Source organism: Protopterus annectens, chromosome 1.part2 (genome assembly GCF_019279795.1).
Source record: "Protopterus annectens isolate FY-2018-M chromosome 1.part2, PAN1.0, whole genome shotgun sequence".
NCBI lineage: Eukaryota > Metazoa > Chordata > Ceratodontiformes > Protopteridae > Protopterus > Protopterus annectens.
In genome coordinates, this window is record NC_056727.1 from 255200010 (window position 1) to 255220648 (window position 20639).

General features: G+C 38.8%; 1 protein-coding gene across 1 annotated transcript in view; it reads left to right on the forward strand.

Moving 5' to 3' along the window:
• The window catches only part of LOC122792347, a 480531-nt gene that overhangs the window by 153868 nt on the left and 306024 nt on the right, over positions 1-20639 (forward strand). The window contains exon 4 of the mRNA XM_044060140.1: positions 170-378. Within this exon, the coding sequence (XP_043916075.1) occupies positions 170-378 (209 nt within the window). The remainder of the gene's footprint in view (positions 1-169; positions 379-20639) is intronic.

The window sequence follows — 20639 nt, forward strand, 5'->3', positions numbered from 1 at the left end:
CTACAGTGAATTATTTTACATTATGGACTTATTAGTTTATATACATTTTGAGCAAAGCAGGCTGTTTGAGATTACATTCTTTGTTTCCAAATGCTAACGTAAGCATAAAATATTTACATTCATGTCAGTGTTAATTTTTCCCTGTGTGATTCTTTTCTTTGTTGTTAAGGACATGAAATGTGGAGCAGCAGTCACAGATGAGGAGAGTTCCTTTGGTCAGGCCTTGATGAAATACTTAGATGCTTTGTCACTGAACTTAGATAACTGGCAGTACAACTTCCATGTAGGAAGAATGCTGTTACTACACAGAAGAAACAAAGAAGCCCTCACATATCTTCAGGAAGCACTGGGTCTACGGCCAGCAGCTGCCATTACAAGGTCAGGACCATCAGTTCTCCATCTACTATTTTTAGTTATCATCAGTGTCTAACAGTGCTGTCAAGCTATTCATTTTGCAAGCAGCAAGATTAAACATAGTATAGGTTATTCTTTAATAAAATCTTCTAAGTACATATTGTTAAATATGAGAAACTCAGTCTAAATATCCTGAGCATTAAGGAACTTTATCATAGAAAATCCTAACTCAGGGATGACATTATATTTGTATATTTAGTCTGGAGGAGAAAGAATAATGTGTTAAAACTCAAAAGAAAATTAAACAACTTTCAAAATGTTTTACTATAGAAGTTCCTGCTACCTGCACTGAATGTTCAGTATTAAACAAAATAAAATGCTGTATACATTTTAACCACACGTGCATTAAATGGTTCACCAAACCAACAGAAAAATGAGACAAGCTGATTCATGAAGGTTTGTGGTTTCCTTGCTGCTTGAACTTGAGCAGCAAGGATTTTAATCAATAGTTCTAAATCCTTCTGGGGGTATTTCTGATGCTGAACCACCTGGATCATTCTTCCCAGGTTTGTGTGGTCCTAATTTCATTTGACCTAGCCTACTTTCTGAGAGTTGTTTATTGAGGAGTAGCTTAGATTTATGCCTGTTAGATCACAATCCTGTAAGCGCTACAGTATTTGGCTGAAACTTGTGTGGTTACCTTTGGTGTCACCACATTTTGTTCCCAGTGATCTCAACACATGACAAATCTAACACAACATAGATAATTCAGTTTTATGTTTGAAAACCTTTATTAATGGCTTAATACCTATTTGGGATTTTCTTTACTCTCTAACAACAGATTGTGTAGAAAATCTTAAGAGTGGCTGGACTGTGTTGCTATTTAAAACGATGATGGTGATATTTTGCATTGTCTTCATAATTAAGTTTTAGCTGTAGGGTGTTAGTATAGAAGAGGTTGCTATCACAATAGTACATTAAATGTACAGCACTAGAAGGCTGCTTCTTATGTGATGTTCTCTGTCTAGATAATGACTACTGCCTGTTTCAGTCTCTTCTTTCTCTCAGCCGACTGAATGCCTGGTCATGTTGCTGTTCATCCACTATGAGCTGAACTCTTAGGTTATGACTAGTGTGCCTTTTCATTCGCATTACAGTGGAAGTTACTGTCCCACTTTGAACTCAGAGATCCTGTCTAAAGTCTACTAAGATCATCTATTTGTAGCAATGCCCACAGCACATGACTAAAATGTATCTGTATAAAATCAGGCCAGTAAGAATGCCTACTTGAATGTGGTCCCTAGAGTGTAATATGCAGTTTCTTGGTTAAGCCAGTAATCCTTTTGGACCTAATCTCATGTGTCTGCTGCCAAGTACTGTAACCAATGACAGTGCTGTCTCATAGGTTGGCACTTAGCTCAGCGGATCCTGTTTGGGCATCCCGCAGACTACTACAGCACCAGAAACGAGGAAGAGAGACTTTTTTCTGATTATAAGTACCTTTTTGTCTTTTTTGACTGTTTTGCTAACCACACTTCTAAAAGCCATTTTAAAGTAGTCTTGTTTCTATTTCTTACTGTATTTTAAATCGTTTTACTGTTTGTACACTTGATTTCTGCTTAAATTCAAAGTTTAAACTGCATTTACTGTTGTAGGCCACACATTCAAGTGTGATAGCCTGCTCTGTGCTTATTTACTGTTTAATTGCATTTTTTCTGCTTAATTTAACCTAAAAAACAAAAAAATAATATCTGTTTGCTTATTTTCTGCCTTTTTATAGACTAGAATAGTCTGGATCCCAGATTTGCTGGTTTTAGGACTTTATTTTTGTGTTTCTGAGTTGTCCAGACCTTGCTGTAATAGAGGGAGGTCTTTCTGCTTATCAGTGGAAGTGGTAAGCATTGAGCTGCCTTTCTGTCACTAGAGGAGTGGTTTCCAGCTCAGGAATTATACCTCATTGGCCGTTTGGAGCTGCTTTCTATCCCTTTCAACTTTCTGGCTTAAAAGCCTGTGTTTGCATGGGTTTGTGCTTGTTTTAGCTCGGCGGATCCTGTTTGGGTGTTCTGCAGACTACTACAGCACCAGAAATGAGGAAGAGTGAATTTTTGTTGATTATAAGTATCTTTTTGGCTTTTTTTCACTGTTTTTGCTAACCGCACTTCTAAATAACGTTTTAAAGTAGTTGTGCTACCATTTCTATTGTATTTTAAATTGTTTTATTGTTTGTGCACTTGATTTCTGCTTAAATTCAAAGTTTAAACTGAGTTTACTGTTGTAGACTACACACTCAAGTGTGATGGCCTTTTCTGTGCTTATTTACTGTTTAATTCCATTTTTTTTGCTTAATTTAACCTAAAAAAAGATTACTATCTGTTGCTCATTTCCCACCTTTTTATATACTAGAATGGTCCCCATCCCAGATTTGCTGGTTTCAGTACTTTATTTTTGTGTTTCTGTGTTGTCCAGACCTTGCTGTGGTAGAGGGAAGTCTTTCTGCTTATCAGTGGGAGTGGTAAGCATTGAGCTGCCTATCTGTTGCTAGAGGAGTGGTTTCCAGCTCAGGAATTGTACCTCATTGGCCGTGTGGGGCTGCTTTCTATCCCTTTCAACTTTCTGGATTAAAAACCCGTGTTTGTGGGGGTTTGCACATCATGCATCACTACTTAGCTAGGGTTAAACTATTATCAGTGCCAGAAGGTCTGCTCTCCAAATTTTCCCTTAGAACTAGCCAGTTTTCCAGTCTTTGCACTCACACCTAATTTGTGAGCTCACCACTTGCTTAGAACTCGTTGTAAGCATTAGATATTCTATAAATTTCCACAGCACTCAACTTTCCTTACTAAGTAAAGAGGAAAACAGTTCTAATACTTAAATAAACAAGCACCTATCCAGGCATGTCTAAGGGTCAGCTCCCGGTGTTTTCTCCTGTCTTCCTGGTGAATCTGTGCATCTTGGGGCAATGCAGCAATTGCCTCATGTACACAGACAACACTCTCCTCCTACCACCCAACACTACAACCTGTGAGAGATGCACTTATATAGCCATGCTGGAGCCAAGCTCTCTCCAGCCAAGACTGGAGAGAGCTTGGCCAGCATAACTGGCAGCTCATGGTGTGTAATGGAGGAAAGTGTGTACATACATGGCTGCAGCAATTGCCTCATGTACTGAACAACACTCTCCTCCTATCACCCAACACTACAACCTGTGAGAGATGCACTTATATAGCCAAGCTGGAGCCAAGCTCTCTCCAGCCAAGACTGGACTAGTCAGTCAAGAGGAGAAGGTAAACAACCACATCACACCACACACAAAACATAGTCCTTCAAAACCTACACCACCAAAACCCACACATAGTAACACAAAACATGCACCTACATTCATGGAGGCTTTTAATAAAAATCTGCCCAAGCAACAGAGACCTCCGAAGCTGAAACACAAACAACCACCTCCCCCCAACACAACCCAAGCAACACATAGCTCACAAAACCAGTGTGCCACTCAACCTCAGCCCCTAAGGCAAAACAAAGTATCCAACACACTAGTCATAGGTGACTCTATAGTCAGGCACACTGATGTCCCACTCACCGTTCTATACAAGGAGAAAATTATGGTCAGCTGCCTGTCAGGTGCCAGGATCTGCCACATAATGCATGCACTTAGGTCACTCCACAACAAGTATAAATACGACTCTGTCATTGTCCATGTTGCAGTGAATGACATGAGACGTACCTTTCTGGACTACATGAAAAGAGACATGGAGGAGCTCTCCGATCTTGTAGCCCAGGCAGGTATGACCCTAGCCCTGAGTAGCATCCTGCCATCACCCAAAATGATACCACAGTACAAGGACAAAATGATTGACTTCAACAATTGGCTAAGCTCCTGGTGTCATTCTAAGGGGATCCAGTATCTGTCTGCCTGGGATGACATGATTGACAGACCATGATGCTTTGCCAAAGATGGCCTGCAACTGTCTCCCCAGGGGTTATGGATACTGGTTAAGGCTCTTGCCACCCTATAGTGCCTTTTTTAGGCAGGGTTTAAATGATAAAATTACCACCGTAACAGGTAGAAGCAAGCAAAATTTGAGGGTAAAGCTACTCAGTGCTAACAGTCTAAACCTCAAAATGCACTGACTCGAGGCACTCCTCAAAATGGAGAACATTGATGTCTGTGCAGTGACAGAGACTTGGTTCAAGGCTCTACAGAGCACCCCTGCAATACCAGGCTACAATTCCCACCACATCTTTCGGCCACCTAACCTGGACCAAAATACTAAAGGCAGAGGCGTGTCCGAATTCACCAAGGATATCCACACCTCCGGGTTAGTTGCCCAACAAAATGCATCCGAGATTCTCCAGGTGCAACTAACACAAGGCAAGACTGCAATCCAAACTGTAGCTTGTTACAGATCCCCCACCACGCCCCATAATTCCCACTCCACTTTTCTTAACATGCTGGAAAGTATTAAGGTACAACCAAATACCTAATACTGGGCAACTTCAACTACCCCCACCATTAACTGGGAAAACTACTCATGTATTAACACATTTGCTCAACGATTTTTGGAATTCATAAAATCCAGTGCCTTGGATCAACTTAGCCATACCCCCACCAGAGGCACCAATATCCTAGACCTGGTCATTACCAACATGGGCAACCGATGCTCCACACCAGAGGTAAGCTCCTTGTTGGTCAGATCAGACCATAAGCTAATCACCCTAGACATCCACATCCCACCCCCAACCCCCATTAAGATAACCACTGTAAAAAACTTCTCCAAGTGCAACTTCATGCTTCTCAAGACAGAAGTGGCAAACTTCATGACACCCATGCAGGCGGAAAGTAGAAATACGACTGCTGAATCTTACACCAATGCACTGTATGAACACATATACAAGTGCGTGGACCATGCCATCCCAAATAGAACCAAGACACTCTCCTCCAAAAAAAGGAAGCCAATCTGGTGGTCTCCTGCCATAAACAAACTCTACAACAGAAGGAAGAAACTGTTGCAAAAAAAATCCCAAGATTGGAAAAACTCCCTTGTCAGCCTCAGTAAGAAGCTGGGATCCCTTATAAGATCCTCCAAAGCTAGTTATGAAAACAAACTTGCCACAGATTCTAAAGACAACCACAAGGCATTCTATAGTTATGTCAAGAATCTCAATGGTAATACTCAGATCTTCTCTGAGTTATAGCACAATGACACTAAATATACAGAATCAACTGATATTGCCAACATCCTGGCAGATAGGTTCTGTGCTAACTTCACTCCCCTCTCACCCCCTAAAGGGCCCATCTCAGTACCGGAAAAATACCAAGTCCCAGTGATCATGGCCACACAGGTAAAAACCGCACAATCCAAAACCAAGAATACAGCATCCATGGGACCAGACAACATCCCGGGCTGTGTTCTGCATGAACTACAAAATGAACTTGCACCCAACCTTAGTACCATGTTCAATCATAGCCTCACTTCAGGCTTTGTGCCTACTGAATGGCGCACAGCTACAGTTATCCCACTCCACAAGGGGGGATCCACCACGGACCCCAGGAACTACCGCCACATTAGCTTGACGAACCTAATCTTCAAAGCTATGGAATGTATCATCATGGAACTTATAAACAAAGACACAGGTAACCTTCAAACTCTGGACCCCACCCAGTTTTGGTTCGTGAAAGACAGATCATGTCTCCTAAGCCTGACTGACTTCTTTGAAGCAGTCACCAGAGCCGTGGATGAGGATAAAGTGATTCACACAGCCTATCTAGAACTCGATAAGGCATTCAACACCATCCCCCACTCTGGAATCATAGATAAACTCACTGAACTGGGCATAAATCCCTATCTCATGTGATGGGTTGCCAACTGGCACACTGACAGAACCCACACCATGAAAGTAGCCGACTCCAAATCCAACTCCAGACCAGTGACAAGTGGAGTACCACAGGGTTCAGTCCTAGGTCCACTCCTGTTTGGCATCTACTTCTCTGAAGTTCAGGCCAACACAGATGGTCTATGGCTAACAAAGTTCACAGATGACTTCAAACTGGAAGCCATTATTGAATCGCCAGATGATGTGGACATTCTACAAAAGAGCCTAACTGACATAGATGTCTGGTGTCAAAGCCATGGCCTCAAGCTCAGCGCCAAAAAATGCATAGTCATCCCCTTTGGGAAAAACCCTGCGCTCATGAACTACCACATAGGTGGTAGCCCGCTTAACACTGAAAGTTTGATAAGAGACCTAGGGACACAGGTGGACAGTAGTCTCTCCTTTGATAACCACATCACCACAGTAGTCAGGAAATCCTACTACGTGGCACACCTCATCACAAAAGGTTTCTCATCCAGAAAAAAAGAGGTCATTGTTCCTCTCTACTCATCCCTCATTAAACCTGTTATAGAGTACAACGCCCCATTTGGTATGTTCCTCATCAGGCATTTACAACAACTGGAAAGGCCACAGAAATATTTCACAAAGAGGATCACCGGCCTCAAACAGATGCCCTATGCAGACCGTCTCAAAAAAACTCCAGCTCTACTCTGCTGCATATTGCTTACTGAGAGGCGATCTCTGCCTAACATACAAAACCATGTCAAACCCAGAGCTGTTGGACATGCTACACTTACAGAAATTCCAATCCCTCTGAACCACATGCTCCAGGGCCCTAAACCTTGTCATCACAATAAACAAAACATGCTGGAGGGATAGATTCCTGTCCCAGAGACTCCCCATACTTTGGAACAGACTGCCCACTCATGTCAAGCAGAGTACCTCATTATCCCTCTTTAAGAAAAATCTGGAAGATTGGATGGGAAATAGGAAATTCACCCCGGGGATCACTTCTGTGGCTCTACCCGACAGCGGCACAGGAAAATATTTTTTGGCTGACAAAAGAGAGAGAATCTTTATGGCTAGGCTTGTACAGGCCCTAGGGCCGATAGCCTAGTACCTACCTATGAACCTATGAACACTGACTTGCCTGATGGATCCATCTATAATATTGGTAGGCTGAGCAACACTGCTTTTATTAAACAACATATTTTTCTACCTTTCATTTCAAGAAACAACCTTTAGCACCAGACTTGCTGGATTCTGCATAACCATTTGAAGGGCTTTTTTTCAGGTCCTTTGTAGTTTCAATTTCTCCTCATGTCTCTGTATATCCCAAGGCTTTACCATGAGGTGCTTAAGTTCTCATTGCCTGATGATGATTTGCTTAAGCTGTATTTCCTCAGGTTGTTGTTTTCTTGGCAGATAATTGCTTATTGTAGTGAATGATGACAGGTAGCAAAGAAAGAAAGATCATTATTTTCCTGCTTTAATAGTGATTTACTTTTTCATATTTGGAGTAAACTCAAAGTGAGAATATATAACAAAGGGTACATATCTGTGTAATAGGAGGGGGGATTGCTGCTTGCAAAAATGATTATTTTAGTAGTTAAAGCTAGTAGTTACACATTTCCTCTAATTTTTGATCTTCCTAAGTACATATGTATACAGTATGTATGTATTCAAGATATTTTTTTCCTGGGGACTTCCAAGATGGCTGCACATTGAGTAATAGCTTAACTCTGGCTCTCCAAGTCTGAAAACAGAAACTTAGCAGAGAAAGCCAGTGGACCTAGATTTCTTGGTTAGTTTCAGTAAATGACTAGTAAGTGCACTGCCTAGATGGCAGGAATAAAGAAATGTAAAGGACTTGGAGGAAAACCAGCTACAAAAGTTGAGGAAAAAACACAGACTGGAAAATGTATTGCAGTTGTTCAGAAAGAAGCAGTGCAAGTTCCAGACATGGCTTCCAGTAACCTAGAGGAAAATATAAACCAGTTGCACATAGACCTGGTTAAAATAAATGAAATACTGATGAAGTATTTCAACACAAACCATAAAAAGCTGGAAAAAATAGAAGAAGCTTTGAACAGATATTCAGATAAGGTGGCAGAACTGCAAAACTCAGAGGTTGGAATGAAGAAAATACTGGCTGCATATAAGATTGCACAAGAAGAGATGTTTCAAAAATAATAGAATTAGAGAACAGAGCTCATAAGGAGAGCTTAGATTTTCTGCTGTACCAGAGAAGCTGGAAGGAACATAATGTATTATTTTTATCATTTTATGATGACTTAGCAACTGGACTGGTATTCCACAAGAATTGTTAATTAAAAGAGCACATCATGTGTATGCTCCAAACCTGGCTATAAGACAACAACCAGCAGAAGGATTTGATCCTGAAAAACTGTGTCAGAAGGACAAATTAGTAAAAGTGGGAGACAGCAAAGTGTTTGTCTAGAATGACTACTCATTGCATGCCAGGTAGAATAGGAATACATTTATTCCATTATATAGGGCATGCCAAGAAGCAGGCATGTGATTCACACTGCTTTGCCCAGCTATCCTCAAAATATTTTTCCCTGAAAAAACAAAAACATTTTTGATGAAGTACATGCTAAAGAAGAAATTCAAAATTTTGTCCAGAAAAAATTGATCTGTGAAACAGAAGGAGATTCTGCTTCTTGTTTTTCTGGTAATAAAGACCACAGAGAGACTGTGCCATTGAAACATTTCCCAATGTTTCAACAGGAAATGATTGAAAGAGAGAAAAAAAGCACAGAAGTTGACTAGAAGAATCGGGAGTGCACTGAAGATGAAGCAGAGTCAGGGTTTGGGAGATGGCGATGAACAGGAATAGAACAAAATAATCTAGAAATATAGGACTTGTTTGGACTTTGTTAAACTTGTAGGGGACTCTAAAGCATATGCCCTACTTCATGTCATTAATGTTCAAAAAATACTCAGGAGGGGGGGAAAGGAGAGAGAGAGTTAACTGTAAGTAAAACATTTTTTTTAACAGTATTACTTAAGTGGTGCATGATTTTCTCTGCATGGTATAAAGTACATTTTTTTAGTTATTTTAAGTGTAGTGGGGATACTAATTAAATAGGTGTTTCTATTTATTCTCTTTGTTTCTTTCTCCCCTCTTCTTTCTCCTTGTTTAGTTTTAAGAAATGTATTCACTGCAATGTAAAAAAGGGGGAATCTGATTAAAAAAGCATGTCAAAAGAAAAAATAATGTGTTTTTTCTCATTCTTGCATAGGGGAATGACTGTGTTAGCTTTAGATGGTAATAAGTTTTGACAAAATACAAGTAAATGAAAAAGGAGTATTGAACATTATAAGGTCTTTTTTCTAGTAAACAGTCCTGTATCCAGTTCTTATGTCACTAGCAGACAACCTGATACAAAAATATGGCTTGGAAAAAATGTTTATTGAAAACATTCAAGTGTTTTCCAACTGGGAGAGCTATAAAGATTAGGCTAAACCAGACAGCACTTAATAGAATCACAGACTCTACCATGCACATTGGCATGGATAAGCTTTTCTTCTGTTTAGCTTGAGTCTGTGTGTGTGGCTGTCATTTTGGAACTTATGTTCCTATTAAGGGGGTAAAACTTCAATATTTGAAGATATACTTAGTTTTGTGTGTTATTATTACATTAGTATGTTGTGGGGGGGTAATGGGTGTGTGTGTGTGTATGTGTGTGTGTGCGTGTGTGCGTGTGTGCGTGTGTGTGTGTGTGCATGTGTGCGTGTGTGCGTGTGTGCGTGTGTGTGTGTGTGTGTGTGTGTGTGTGTGTGTGTGTGTATTATTATTTGAGGGTTTTCAATAAAACAAAAAGTTCTGCAAGATGTGACATAGGCTCAAATGGAGATGACAAGAAACAGTTGTATAAAATATTATCCTGTCAAACAGTGCATGCATGTAACACAAAAGGTGGAACTAGACACTTAACAAAAAAGCTGTTATACATAAAAGGTGGGAATAATAATCCCTCAAGAATATGATTCTTTCTATAATTGTCTTTAAGCATTAATGGTCTTACAGATAAATCCAAAAAAAGAAAGTGTAGTGAACGATATTTAAAAATGTAGAGTGCAAATAGCTATGCTTCAGGAGACACACTTGGAAAGAACTGACCATGTGAATTTGATAAAGTAAGGAGATCTAGATTGTTATTGAGCAGAATACTTTGGGCAAAGGAAGGAAGCAAGGAGTAATTACATTAATTGGGAGAGGAGCTCCAGTAGTAATAGAAGAGGAAAAAGACAATCATGGTAGATTTGTAGTACTAAGGGGCAAATGGGAAGGGAGAAGGATTACACTGGCATGGATTTATATTCCACCAAAAACTGCTATAATAGAGCTAAAGAAAATTATGGGAGAAATAATCAGCTTTCAGCAAGGAATGTTACTTATGGGTGGGGACTGGAATTTGATTTGCAACAGTGAAGATGTGTCTGGGGGCTCAGAAAGAGAAATACAACAAAGGAGGGTACATTTTTAAAGAAATTTGTGAAAATATTTGGCATGGAAGATGTGAATTCAGTACTTGGAATTTGGAATGAATTTACATATTATTCCCCCAAAATACAAAAACTGGGCTAGGCTAGACAGAATTTGCATTTCACAGGAGCATGTGCATTTAATTGAAGGTCTTGATACATACCCAATAACTATTTCAGATCATGCACCACTAATAACTAACATACAAATACAGGGTAATGAAATAAAAATGAGACACTGGCACTTTCCCACCTATTTGTTGAAAGGACAGGAATTTAAGAAATCGGTAGTGGAAATTATTCTGGAGCTATTATAGATGATAGAAATGTCTTCTGAATGTCAGGCGGCACGATGCCAGGGCACTTCTGTGGGCTAGGCTTGTAAAGGCTCCAGGGCCATTAGCCTAGTACACATCTATGAACTTATGAAAATATAGCCAGGGAGTGGGATAAAATTAAAACGGAATTAAAAACTAGAGTGGAAATAAAATAAAGAGAGATATGGTTAATAAGTAACAAGAACTATTTAGAGGGACTGATAAATATTAAAGTATTGAAAAACGGTGAATCTCACAGAACAAGAAGAGCAGCAACTACAGAATGCTAAACAGAAAATAAGGGACTATTGATAATATGCATGAGTTTAGCAAGATTGCTGTTAAGCAACTGTTTTTTGATAATAACTGTAAAACACAAAAATTTTTAGCACAACAATTCAGACAACAGAAAGTAGAAAGGGCTGTCACCAAGCTTAGGGAGCCTATTACAAGGAAGATAACTAGGGATCATGTAGAAGTGTTAAAATATTGTGAAAATTCTATGACAGTCTGAATAAAGCAGAGAAATATGGAAATCAAGAAAAGGTACAAATAAAAAGGTTTATGGAAGAATTAAATATGCCAAGGCTAGTGGAAGAGGAGGATCAGTTACTAACAGTTAGGACAGGAGGAGATGCAATAAAGATGGTGATGTATAACCAATCTACAGGAAAGTCCCCAGGATTAGATGGTATTCCTGTGGAAGTTTGGAAGCTAGAAGAAAAATACTGATGAAGATCTGTAAGGTTTTGTTTAACAGTATTTTAAGAGGAGGAGAAGTACCGATACCCTGGAAGAAAGCGGTGGTAGCTGTAATACCTAAAGAGGGTAAAGATTCATCATAGCCAGCTTCATACAGGCCCATTTCAATACTAAATCATGATTGTAAAGTGTTTATGTCTATAATGGCTAAAGGAATGGCAAATGTGATGCCAAAATTGTTAGATATGGATCAATGTGGTTTTGTGGAGAGGAGGCAAACATTTGACAACATAAACAGAACAATGATGATCCAGAGGAAAGCAGAATGCAAGAAAATACCACTGTTGCAGGTGGGTCTTCATGCAGAGAAAGCATTTGACAGAGTAAGCTGGGATTTTATGAACAGAACAATGGAAGCATTTGCATTCCCTGATAAAATTACAAGATTGATTAGGAGGATATATATAAAGAATCAGAGGTGAAATTTAAAGTGTGTGGGGTCCTCTCTGATAAGCTCTGCTTGAGCAGAGGAACCAGGTAGGGGTGTCCTCTCTCCCCCTTGTTATTTGCATTATATTAGAACTGTTGGCAAAGAAAATGAGGGACTCAGAAATTCAAGGTTATAATTGGTATGGAAGTCAAGAAAAGCTGGCTGTATTTACAGATGACATTATTTTATACATGTAAAACCAGAAAGAGGCATTACAGTGCTGTAGAACATATTGAGACAGTTTCATACCTTTTCAGGATACAAAATGAATGAAGCAAAAACAAACGCAATAGCAGTAAATTATGTACATGCGTAAGAACTGTTTCAGCAATAGCCATATTTATGAAGACATGATAAAATGAAGTATTTAGGAGTATGGATTAAAATGATACTGGTGTGGCAGCTAAGGACATGTGAGAAGAAACTAAAAAGATAATACAAATCTGAGGAAATGGAAGCTCTGTTGTATGGATATTGATAGTAAGATACAAGCAGTTAAAATGTTTTAGTCTCTTTACTCTTATACACAGGCCAGGCATATTTTCATCAACCAGAGAAGTTGTGGATAGCAATTAATAAAGAGCTGAAGGATTTTATCTGGGAGGGAAAGACAGCAAGAGTCAAGTGGATTAGCTTCTTCTTCTAATAAAACAGGGCAGATTGGGATTACCCATGTTGAAGGGGTATTTCAGAGCAACACAGTTAATGCTCCAATACATAATATAAGCAGGAAGCTATAATGCAAAGCAGAAAGAGGGGGAAGGGGGGTCAGGGGCAGCACTGCTGGGACAGATATTTGCCCTTTTTTTTTGGTGGGAAGGAGGTTTGCACTGAACCTGTCAATGGATGTTAGCAATGTCTAATGGGTTCAATGTATTTTTTGTTCTTTTCATGCCTAATTCTGAGCATATCATAGAATTCCTTCCAGGTTCTAACATAACTAAAAGCCTTGTGATTATCCTTAGTGTCCTGTGCAATTTTCTCTGAAATGACGGCCTTAGACGATTTTATAGAGGAGAGTGCCCATAGTTTTTTGCTAATACTGATCAGAGATGCCCTTCCTCTTTTGGATTTTGCTCTATAATGTAGTAGCTTCCTCCTTCTATTGTATAGTTTGTTTGTTTATGGCTGGGGTCCACCAGACAGGACGTATGCCTTTGGAGGATCGGGTCTTGGTTTATTTGGGATTAGTGATGATCCATGCATTCCTGAAGGTGTTCTATAGAATGCATTTATAAAGGATTCTGCGTGTCTGGAGCAACACTGTGATTTTCCACAGGCCCGGGGTTTGAAGCTGATTCCCACCTCGGCGGTTTTGAGTGTACATGTGAAATTTGCTTTAGAGAAGTTTTTCACTGTGGTTTTCTGGGCAGGGGGTGGGGTCGGGATGTGAATATCCAGTGAGATTAGTTTATGGTCTGAGTCTTACCAGTGAGGGATACACTTCTCAGTCTGGGAGCATAGAGTCCCATGTTGGTAAATGATCAGGTCCAGTATAAGTCTTTCCCCTCTTGTGGGAGTGGTAAATAAGTTGTTCCATAGCATTTGAGTTTATAAATTCTAGGAACCTTTAAGGGCTAGGGTGTATTTGAGCTTAGAGTAATGCTCCCAGTCTATGTTTGGGTGAAGGAAGCCGCCCAATATAATGGTGTGTGTGTTTGGAGAGACCTTCATATTTTCCAGTGTTCTCTTTACAGGGAAGGCCGAGTGGGGTTCCTGGGTTTGGGAGGGTGGTCTGAAGCAGGTTATAAAAAACTGGAAGAGCCAGTTTTACTGCCACTTGTTAGTTGTAATACATGGATAGTCTCTGCTGCTTCGTGCTGTGCCACCAACCTGGAGGTGTGGGTATCTTTGACTTAATATTGATACTCCCCCTCCTTGCCTGTGGTTCAGTTCGGTCCAAGTTTTCAGGAGGCCAAAAAGCATGGTATGAGGTATAACCTGGTAGTGCTGGAAACCAGGTTTCTGTTACTGCACAGATATCGATGTTCTACATGCTAAGGAGAGTTTTGAGTGCATGCATCTTGAGGTTTAGACTCTGGCGTTGAGTAGCATTACTCTTAGTTTCTTATACCTTGTGATACCTATGGAGGTGGGTTTGTCTTTGAGCCTTGCCTAAAAAAGGCACTATGGGGGAAGCAAGAGCCTTTGCCAATATCCGAAAGCCCAGGGGTGACAGGTGCAAGCCATCCCTAGCGAAGCATCGTGGCTTGTCGAGCATGTCATCCCAGGCTGACAGGCATTGGATCCCCTTTGAATGACACCAATACTTAAGCCAATTGTTGAAATTGATCATCTTGTCTTCATATTGTGGCATCATTCTTGGTGAGGGTAAGATGCTACTCAAGGTCAGGGTCATACCGGCCTGGGCTACATGCTCAGAGAGCTCCTCTATGTCTCTTTTCATGTAGTCCAGGGAGGTTTACAAAAGGTGGAACTAGACACTTAACAAAAAAGCTGTTATACATAAAAGGTGGGAATAATAATCCCTCAAGAATATGATTCTTTCTATAATTGTCTTTAAGCATTAATGGTCTTACAGATAAATCCAAAAAAAGAAAGTGTAGTGAACGATATTTAAAAATGTAGAGCGCAAATAGCTATGCTTCAGGAGACACACTTGGAAAGAACTGACCATGTGAATTTGATAAAGTAAGGAGATCTAGATTGTTATTGAGCAGAATACTTTGGGCAAAGGAAGGAAGCAAGGAGTAATTACATTAATTGGGAGAGGAGCTCCAATAGTAATAGAAGAGGAAAAAAAGACAATCATGGTAGATTTGTAGTACTAAGGGGCTACTATCAAGGGAGAAGGATTACACTAGCATGGATTTATATTCCACCAAAAACTGCTATAATAGAGCTAAAGACAATTATGGGAGAAATAATCAGCTTTCAGCAAGGAATGTTACTTATGGGTGGGGACTGGAATTTGATTTGCAACACTAAAGATGTGTCTGGGGGCCCAGAAAGAGAAATACAACAAAGGAGGGCACATTTTTAAAGAAATTTGTGAAAATATTTGGCATGGAAGATGTGAATTCAGTACTTGGAATTTGGAATGAATTTACATATTATTCCCCCAAAATACAAAAACTGGGCTAGGCTCGACAGAATTTACATTTCACAGGAGCATGTGCATTTAATTGAAGGTTTTGATACATACCCAATAACTATTTCAGATCATGCACCACTAATAACTAACATAAAAATACAGGGTAATGAAATAAAAATGAGACACTGGCACTTTCCCACCTATTTGTTGAAAGGAGAGGAATTTAATTATTCTGGAGCTATTAGAAATGATAGAAACGTCTTCTGAATGTCAGGCGGCATGATGCCAGGGCACTTCTGTGGGCTAGGCTTGTAAAGGCTCCAGGGCCATTAGCCTAGTACACATCTATGAACCTATGAAAATATAGCCAGGGAGTGGGATAAAATTAAAATGGATTTTAATACTAGAGTGGAAATAAAATAAAGAGAGATATGGTTAATAAGTAACAAGAACTATTTAGAGGGACTGATAAATATTAAAGTATTGAAAAATGGTGAATCTCACAGAACAAGAAGAGCAGCAACTACAGAATGCTAAACAGAAAATAAGGGACTATTGATAATATGCATGAGTTTAGCAAGATTGCTGTTAAGCAACTGTTTTTTGATAATAACTGTAGAACACAAACATTTTTAGCACAACAATTCAGACAACAGAAAGTAGAAAGGGCTGTCACCAAGCTTAGGGAGCCTATTACAAGGAAGATAACTAGGGATCCTGTAGAAGTGTTAAAATATTGTGAAAATTCTATGACAGTCTGAATAAAGCAGAGAAATATGGAAATCAAGAAAAGGTACAAATGAAAATGTTTATGGAAGAATTAAATATGCCAAGGCTAGAGGGAGAGGAGGATCAGTTACTAACAGTTAGGATAGGAGGAGATGCAAATAAAATGGTGATGTATAACCAATCTACAGGAAAGTCCCCAGGATTAGATGGTATTCCTGTGGAAGTTTGGAAGCTAGAAGAAAAATACTGATGAAGATCTGTAAGGTTTTGTTTAACATTATTTTAAGAGGAGGAGAAGTACTGATACCCTGGAAGAAAGTGGGGTAGCTGTAATACCTAAAGAGGGTAAAGATTCATCATAGCTAGCTTCATACAGGCCCATTTCAATACTAAATCATGATTGTAAAGTGTTTATGTCTATAATGGCTAAAGGAATGGCAAATGTGATGCCAAAATTGTTAGATATGGATCAATGTGATTTTGTGGAGGAGAGGCAAACATTTGACAACATAAACAAAACAATGATGATCTAGAGGAAAGCAGAATGTAAGAAAATACCACTGTTGTAGGTGGGTCTTCATGCAGAGAAAGCATTTGACAGAGTAAGCTGGGATTTTATGAACAGAACAATGGAAGCATTTGCATTCCCTGATACAATTACAAGATGATTAGGAGGATATATAAAGAATCAGAGGTGAAATTTAAAGTGTGTGGGGTCCTCTCTGATAAGTTCTGCTTGAGCAGAGGAACCAGGTAGTGGTGTCCTCTCCCCCCCTTGCTATTTGCATTATATTAGAACTGTTGGCAAAGAAAATGAGGGACTCAGAAATTCAAGGATATAATTGGTATGGAAGTCAAGAAAAGCTGGCTCTATTTACAGATGACATTATTTTATACATGCAAAACCAGAAAGAGGCATTACAGTGCTGTAGAACATATTGAGACAGTTTCATACCTTTTCAGGATACAAATGAATGAAGCAAAAACAAAAGAAATAGCAGTGAATTATGTACATGCGTAAGAACTATTTCAGCAATAGCCATATTTATGAAGACATGATAAAATGAAGTATTTAGGGGTATGGATTAAAATGATACTGGTGTGGCAGCTAAGGACATGTGAGAGGAAACTAAAAAGATAATACAAATCTGAGGAAATGGAAGCTCTGTTGTATGGATATTGATAGTAAGATACAAGCAGTTAAAATGTTTTAGTCTCTTTACTCTTATACACAGGTCAGGCATATTTTCATCAACCAGAGGAGAAGTTGTGGATAGCAATTAATAAAGAGCTGAAGGTTTTATCTGGGAGGGAAAGACAGCAAGAGTCAAGTGGATTAGCTTCTTCTTCTAATAGAACAGGGCAGATTGGGATTATCCATGTTAAAGGGGTATTTCAGAGCAACACAGTTAATGCTCCAGTACATAATATAAGCAGGAAGTTATAATGCAAAGCAGAAAGAGGTGATGATGAAACGGGGGGTGGGGCTCAAGTAACAGGGAGAAACTAGGATTTTAGATGCAGATCTTTAAGGAGAACAACAACAATATTCATACAAGATATTATATTTATAAATTAGCAGAAGGTCTTCTAAGAACTAAGCCAATGCAATAATGGAGAAAGGAGATTATGCCAATAGGGAAGATTGCAATTAGGGATACAGACAATAGGCAAGAGGGGGAGGGCAGAAATGTTTTGGAGAAAACTGGCAGAGAAACCAAGGTATTGAGAGCAAATAACTACAGAGGGAAAGGTAATAGAATGTGAAGATGCCAAGAACTTATTTGGACTGCAGGCTAAAGACTGACTTCCATATCAAGGAGTGATATCAGAGTATAGGCAAAAATAAAGAAATAGGGGGGTTCTAAACAAAAGATCAGCACTGGTAGAGGTTTTAGTAGAATCTAGTACAGAAATTGCCATTAAGAAAGGAATAATTAGTAGAGCTTATAAAATATTGCATAACTATAAGAGTCAATCAGAGGAGGTTAGGAAGGAATGGGAAGAGAGTTTAGATAAGCAATTCATAAAGAAACAATGGGGAGATATGTGTAGGTCTCCCAAATACGCAACCCAGTATAGACAATTTTGAATCTTTTCCTGGAAGTGCTTGCATAGGCATTTTTATACCCCAAGCAGATTTCAAACAGTTTTTCTCAGGTAGACAGTGCATGTTGGAGGTGTAATAGTAAAAGAGTTGGGAGGGTGGCCTACTGGTTAAGGTGTTTGCCTTACAAACACAAGGTGCAGGGTTTGAGTCTCACTAGGTATAATTGGCTAAGTTTAAAATGGCTCGCAAGGGCAGTTAGCTTAGTACTAACCTATGAACCCCTATGAATAGAATAGAAAGAGGTAACTGGAAACATATTTTCTGGGTATGTAATGAATTGGTAGACTTTAAAGATTCCCTGCAGACTGCTGTGTTGGAGATGCTATTTGAGCAAGTTGGAGTGATTAGGGAAATTGATTTTTTTTTAGCTTTGATACAAACACAGATTTGCCTAGACATAATAGGGCCTTGCTGAGTCTAATTATGATGGCTGCCAAAAAGCAATTACTAGAAAATGGAAATCAAAGTCTAAACCAACCTTACTAGAAGAAGTGAAGATAGTTACAGAGTTAAAACAACTGGAACTGGGATCTTTAGAAAAAGTTAGGAGCAAATTACATAGGAAAAATGGGAACTGTGGGATCAATACCTACAGAGGAGGAATGAGGTTTAAAAGAATGCAGTATTTAAATGAGCCATGTAATGGTTGACTAACAATGACTGGATATGTTAAAAATGTTGGATAATGTTTGCAGCTACAGTTGTGTGTCACATGGTTGGATTGTGTAATGCTTGCAACTGAGATTGTGTCGACTCGCTATGGTTTATTGTCATTTATATAAATGTAACATGCCCTGTGTCATACAAGATAATTTAATACAGATGTTTCTTGTTAAAAAAAGATTAATTTTTCTTGAATGCACAGGCTGTTGGGTTTGCAGCTTGTACATTTCAGTGTAACAGATTTAGCCCTATCCCATGTATATGTGTCACAAAAATGGAGAGATTATCATTTCTTATAATGTTGCTGTATTTTTCTGTTCATATTTCATATTGAACATTGCACATATCTAATTTTTTTTGCTATTGTTGACTTGATCCATGCCAGTTATTATGAATTAAACGTATATTTTATAAAATAGCCATAGACCATTCTCCCTTTTTAAAACTGTGTACATTGTTTTTCTGAAAAGAAAATGTAGCATTCACAAAACAGTGACATTTTCTACTTTAAAAATGTTTAGTATTATAGTTAACAACACTTAATGCTGTAAATGATGGCAACTTTCATTTTAAGGTCTGTCTATGCAGCTTGTCTGAATGTCAGAGGCCAACCAACACACTCCCCTTACTGAATCTTCTTTTGTTAAACCAGGTCTTCAAGGGAGTACATTTATATTAAGTAGACCACAAAATCAATAGGCTAGATGCTACATGTCATGACAGTATAATACTGAATATGTTCACACATGAGCTTTTTGAAGCCCTTAGCAACTTCAAGTTCCGTATTGTAAGGCTTCATTTTTGGTGACAACTTATTCCACCTCTTGTTTCCATTATACACATTCTGGTTATAAAATGAACTTAGTCATTGTTAAGTATAATATGGTGCTGTGTGCCCATCATATGTTTCTCGCAAAAGCTGTATGCAGATGTCATCATAATGGATTCTGCATTGTCTAATCTTGTATGAGAACATTCAGAATGAGCATAGCATACCTTGCAGGCTTAGATATCAAACATATCTTTTACACTAACAAGCTCAAAGAGAACAGAAAGATAGTTTTGACATCCAAACACACCCTACATAGGTGAGCCATTCTGTTTCTGATGCATGTCCTCATGTAGGGCATAATGTATATGCCACTGCAGTTATAACAGCAACAGTGATTGTGTAGCTTAATGAGTATGCATTGTCATTACAGAAACAGAGCAGCATGGAGTTATGCAAAAAATGCATTTGTCAATGCTAAATATTGGTTTACACTAAAACTGTACTGGGCCATTATTGCTTAAATATGTGTGGTCAAAAATGATTGCAAATAAGCAACATACAGTATTTGGTCTTTAAAAATATAATGTTGCTTTAACAAGTGCTGTCAGACATGGTAGCAAATCATTTTATGTGCTTCAGACTATCACTGGGAAGCAAGATAAATACTTTAGTCTTGACAAAAAGTAAATTATATTGCTGCTATAAGAAGTGTTCAAAGCATTAGCAAATATTTGAAATTTATTTTTCCACATCTAAGATAAGGTATTCTTGCTTTGTAGTTTATGATCTTGGTAAAGCAACATATAACATTTTGCTCTTGACTAAAAAATACCATTGGGTCATTTGCTGGACTGTGAAAGTGAAGAGTTGGGATCTTTCATATCTTCAGACTTATCAAATTAATCCCACAGTTTTTCTGGAATGGTTGATTTCATACAGCATCCCTTGTAATTGTCTTGTCTTAGCTGTCAGCATAGCTGACCATTCTCCTATTATTCCTACATGAACCAAGCTGAAACATTATTTACAATTTATCATTGTGGGGAAAAACTTGCAGTATTTTAAAATGATCATGATGAAGCACAATATAGCAT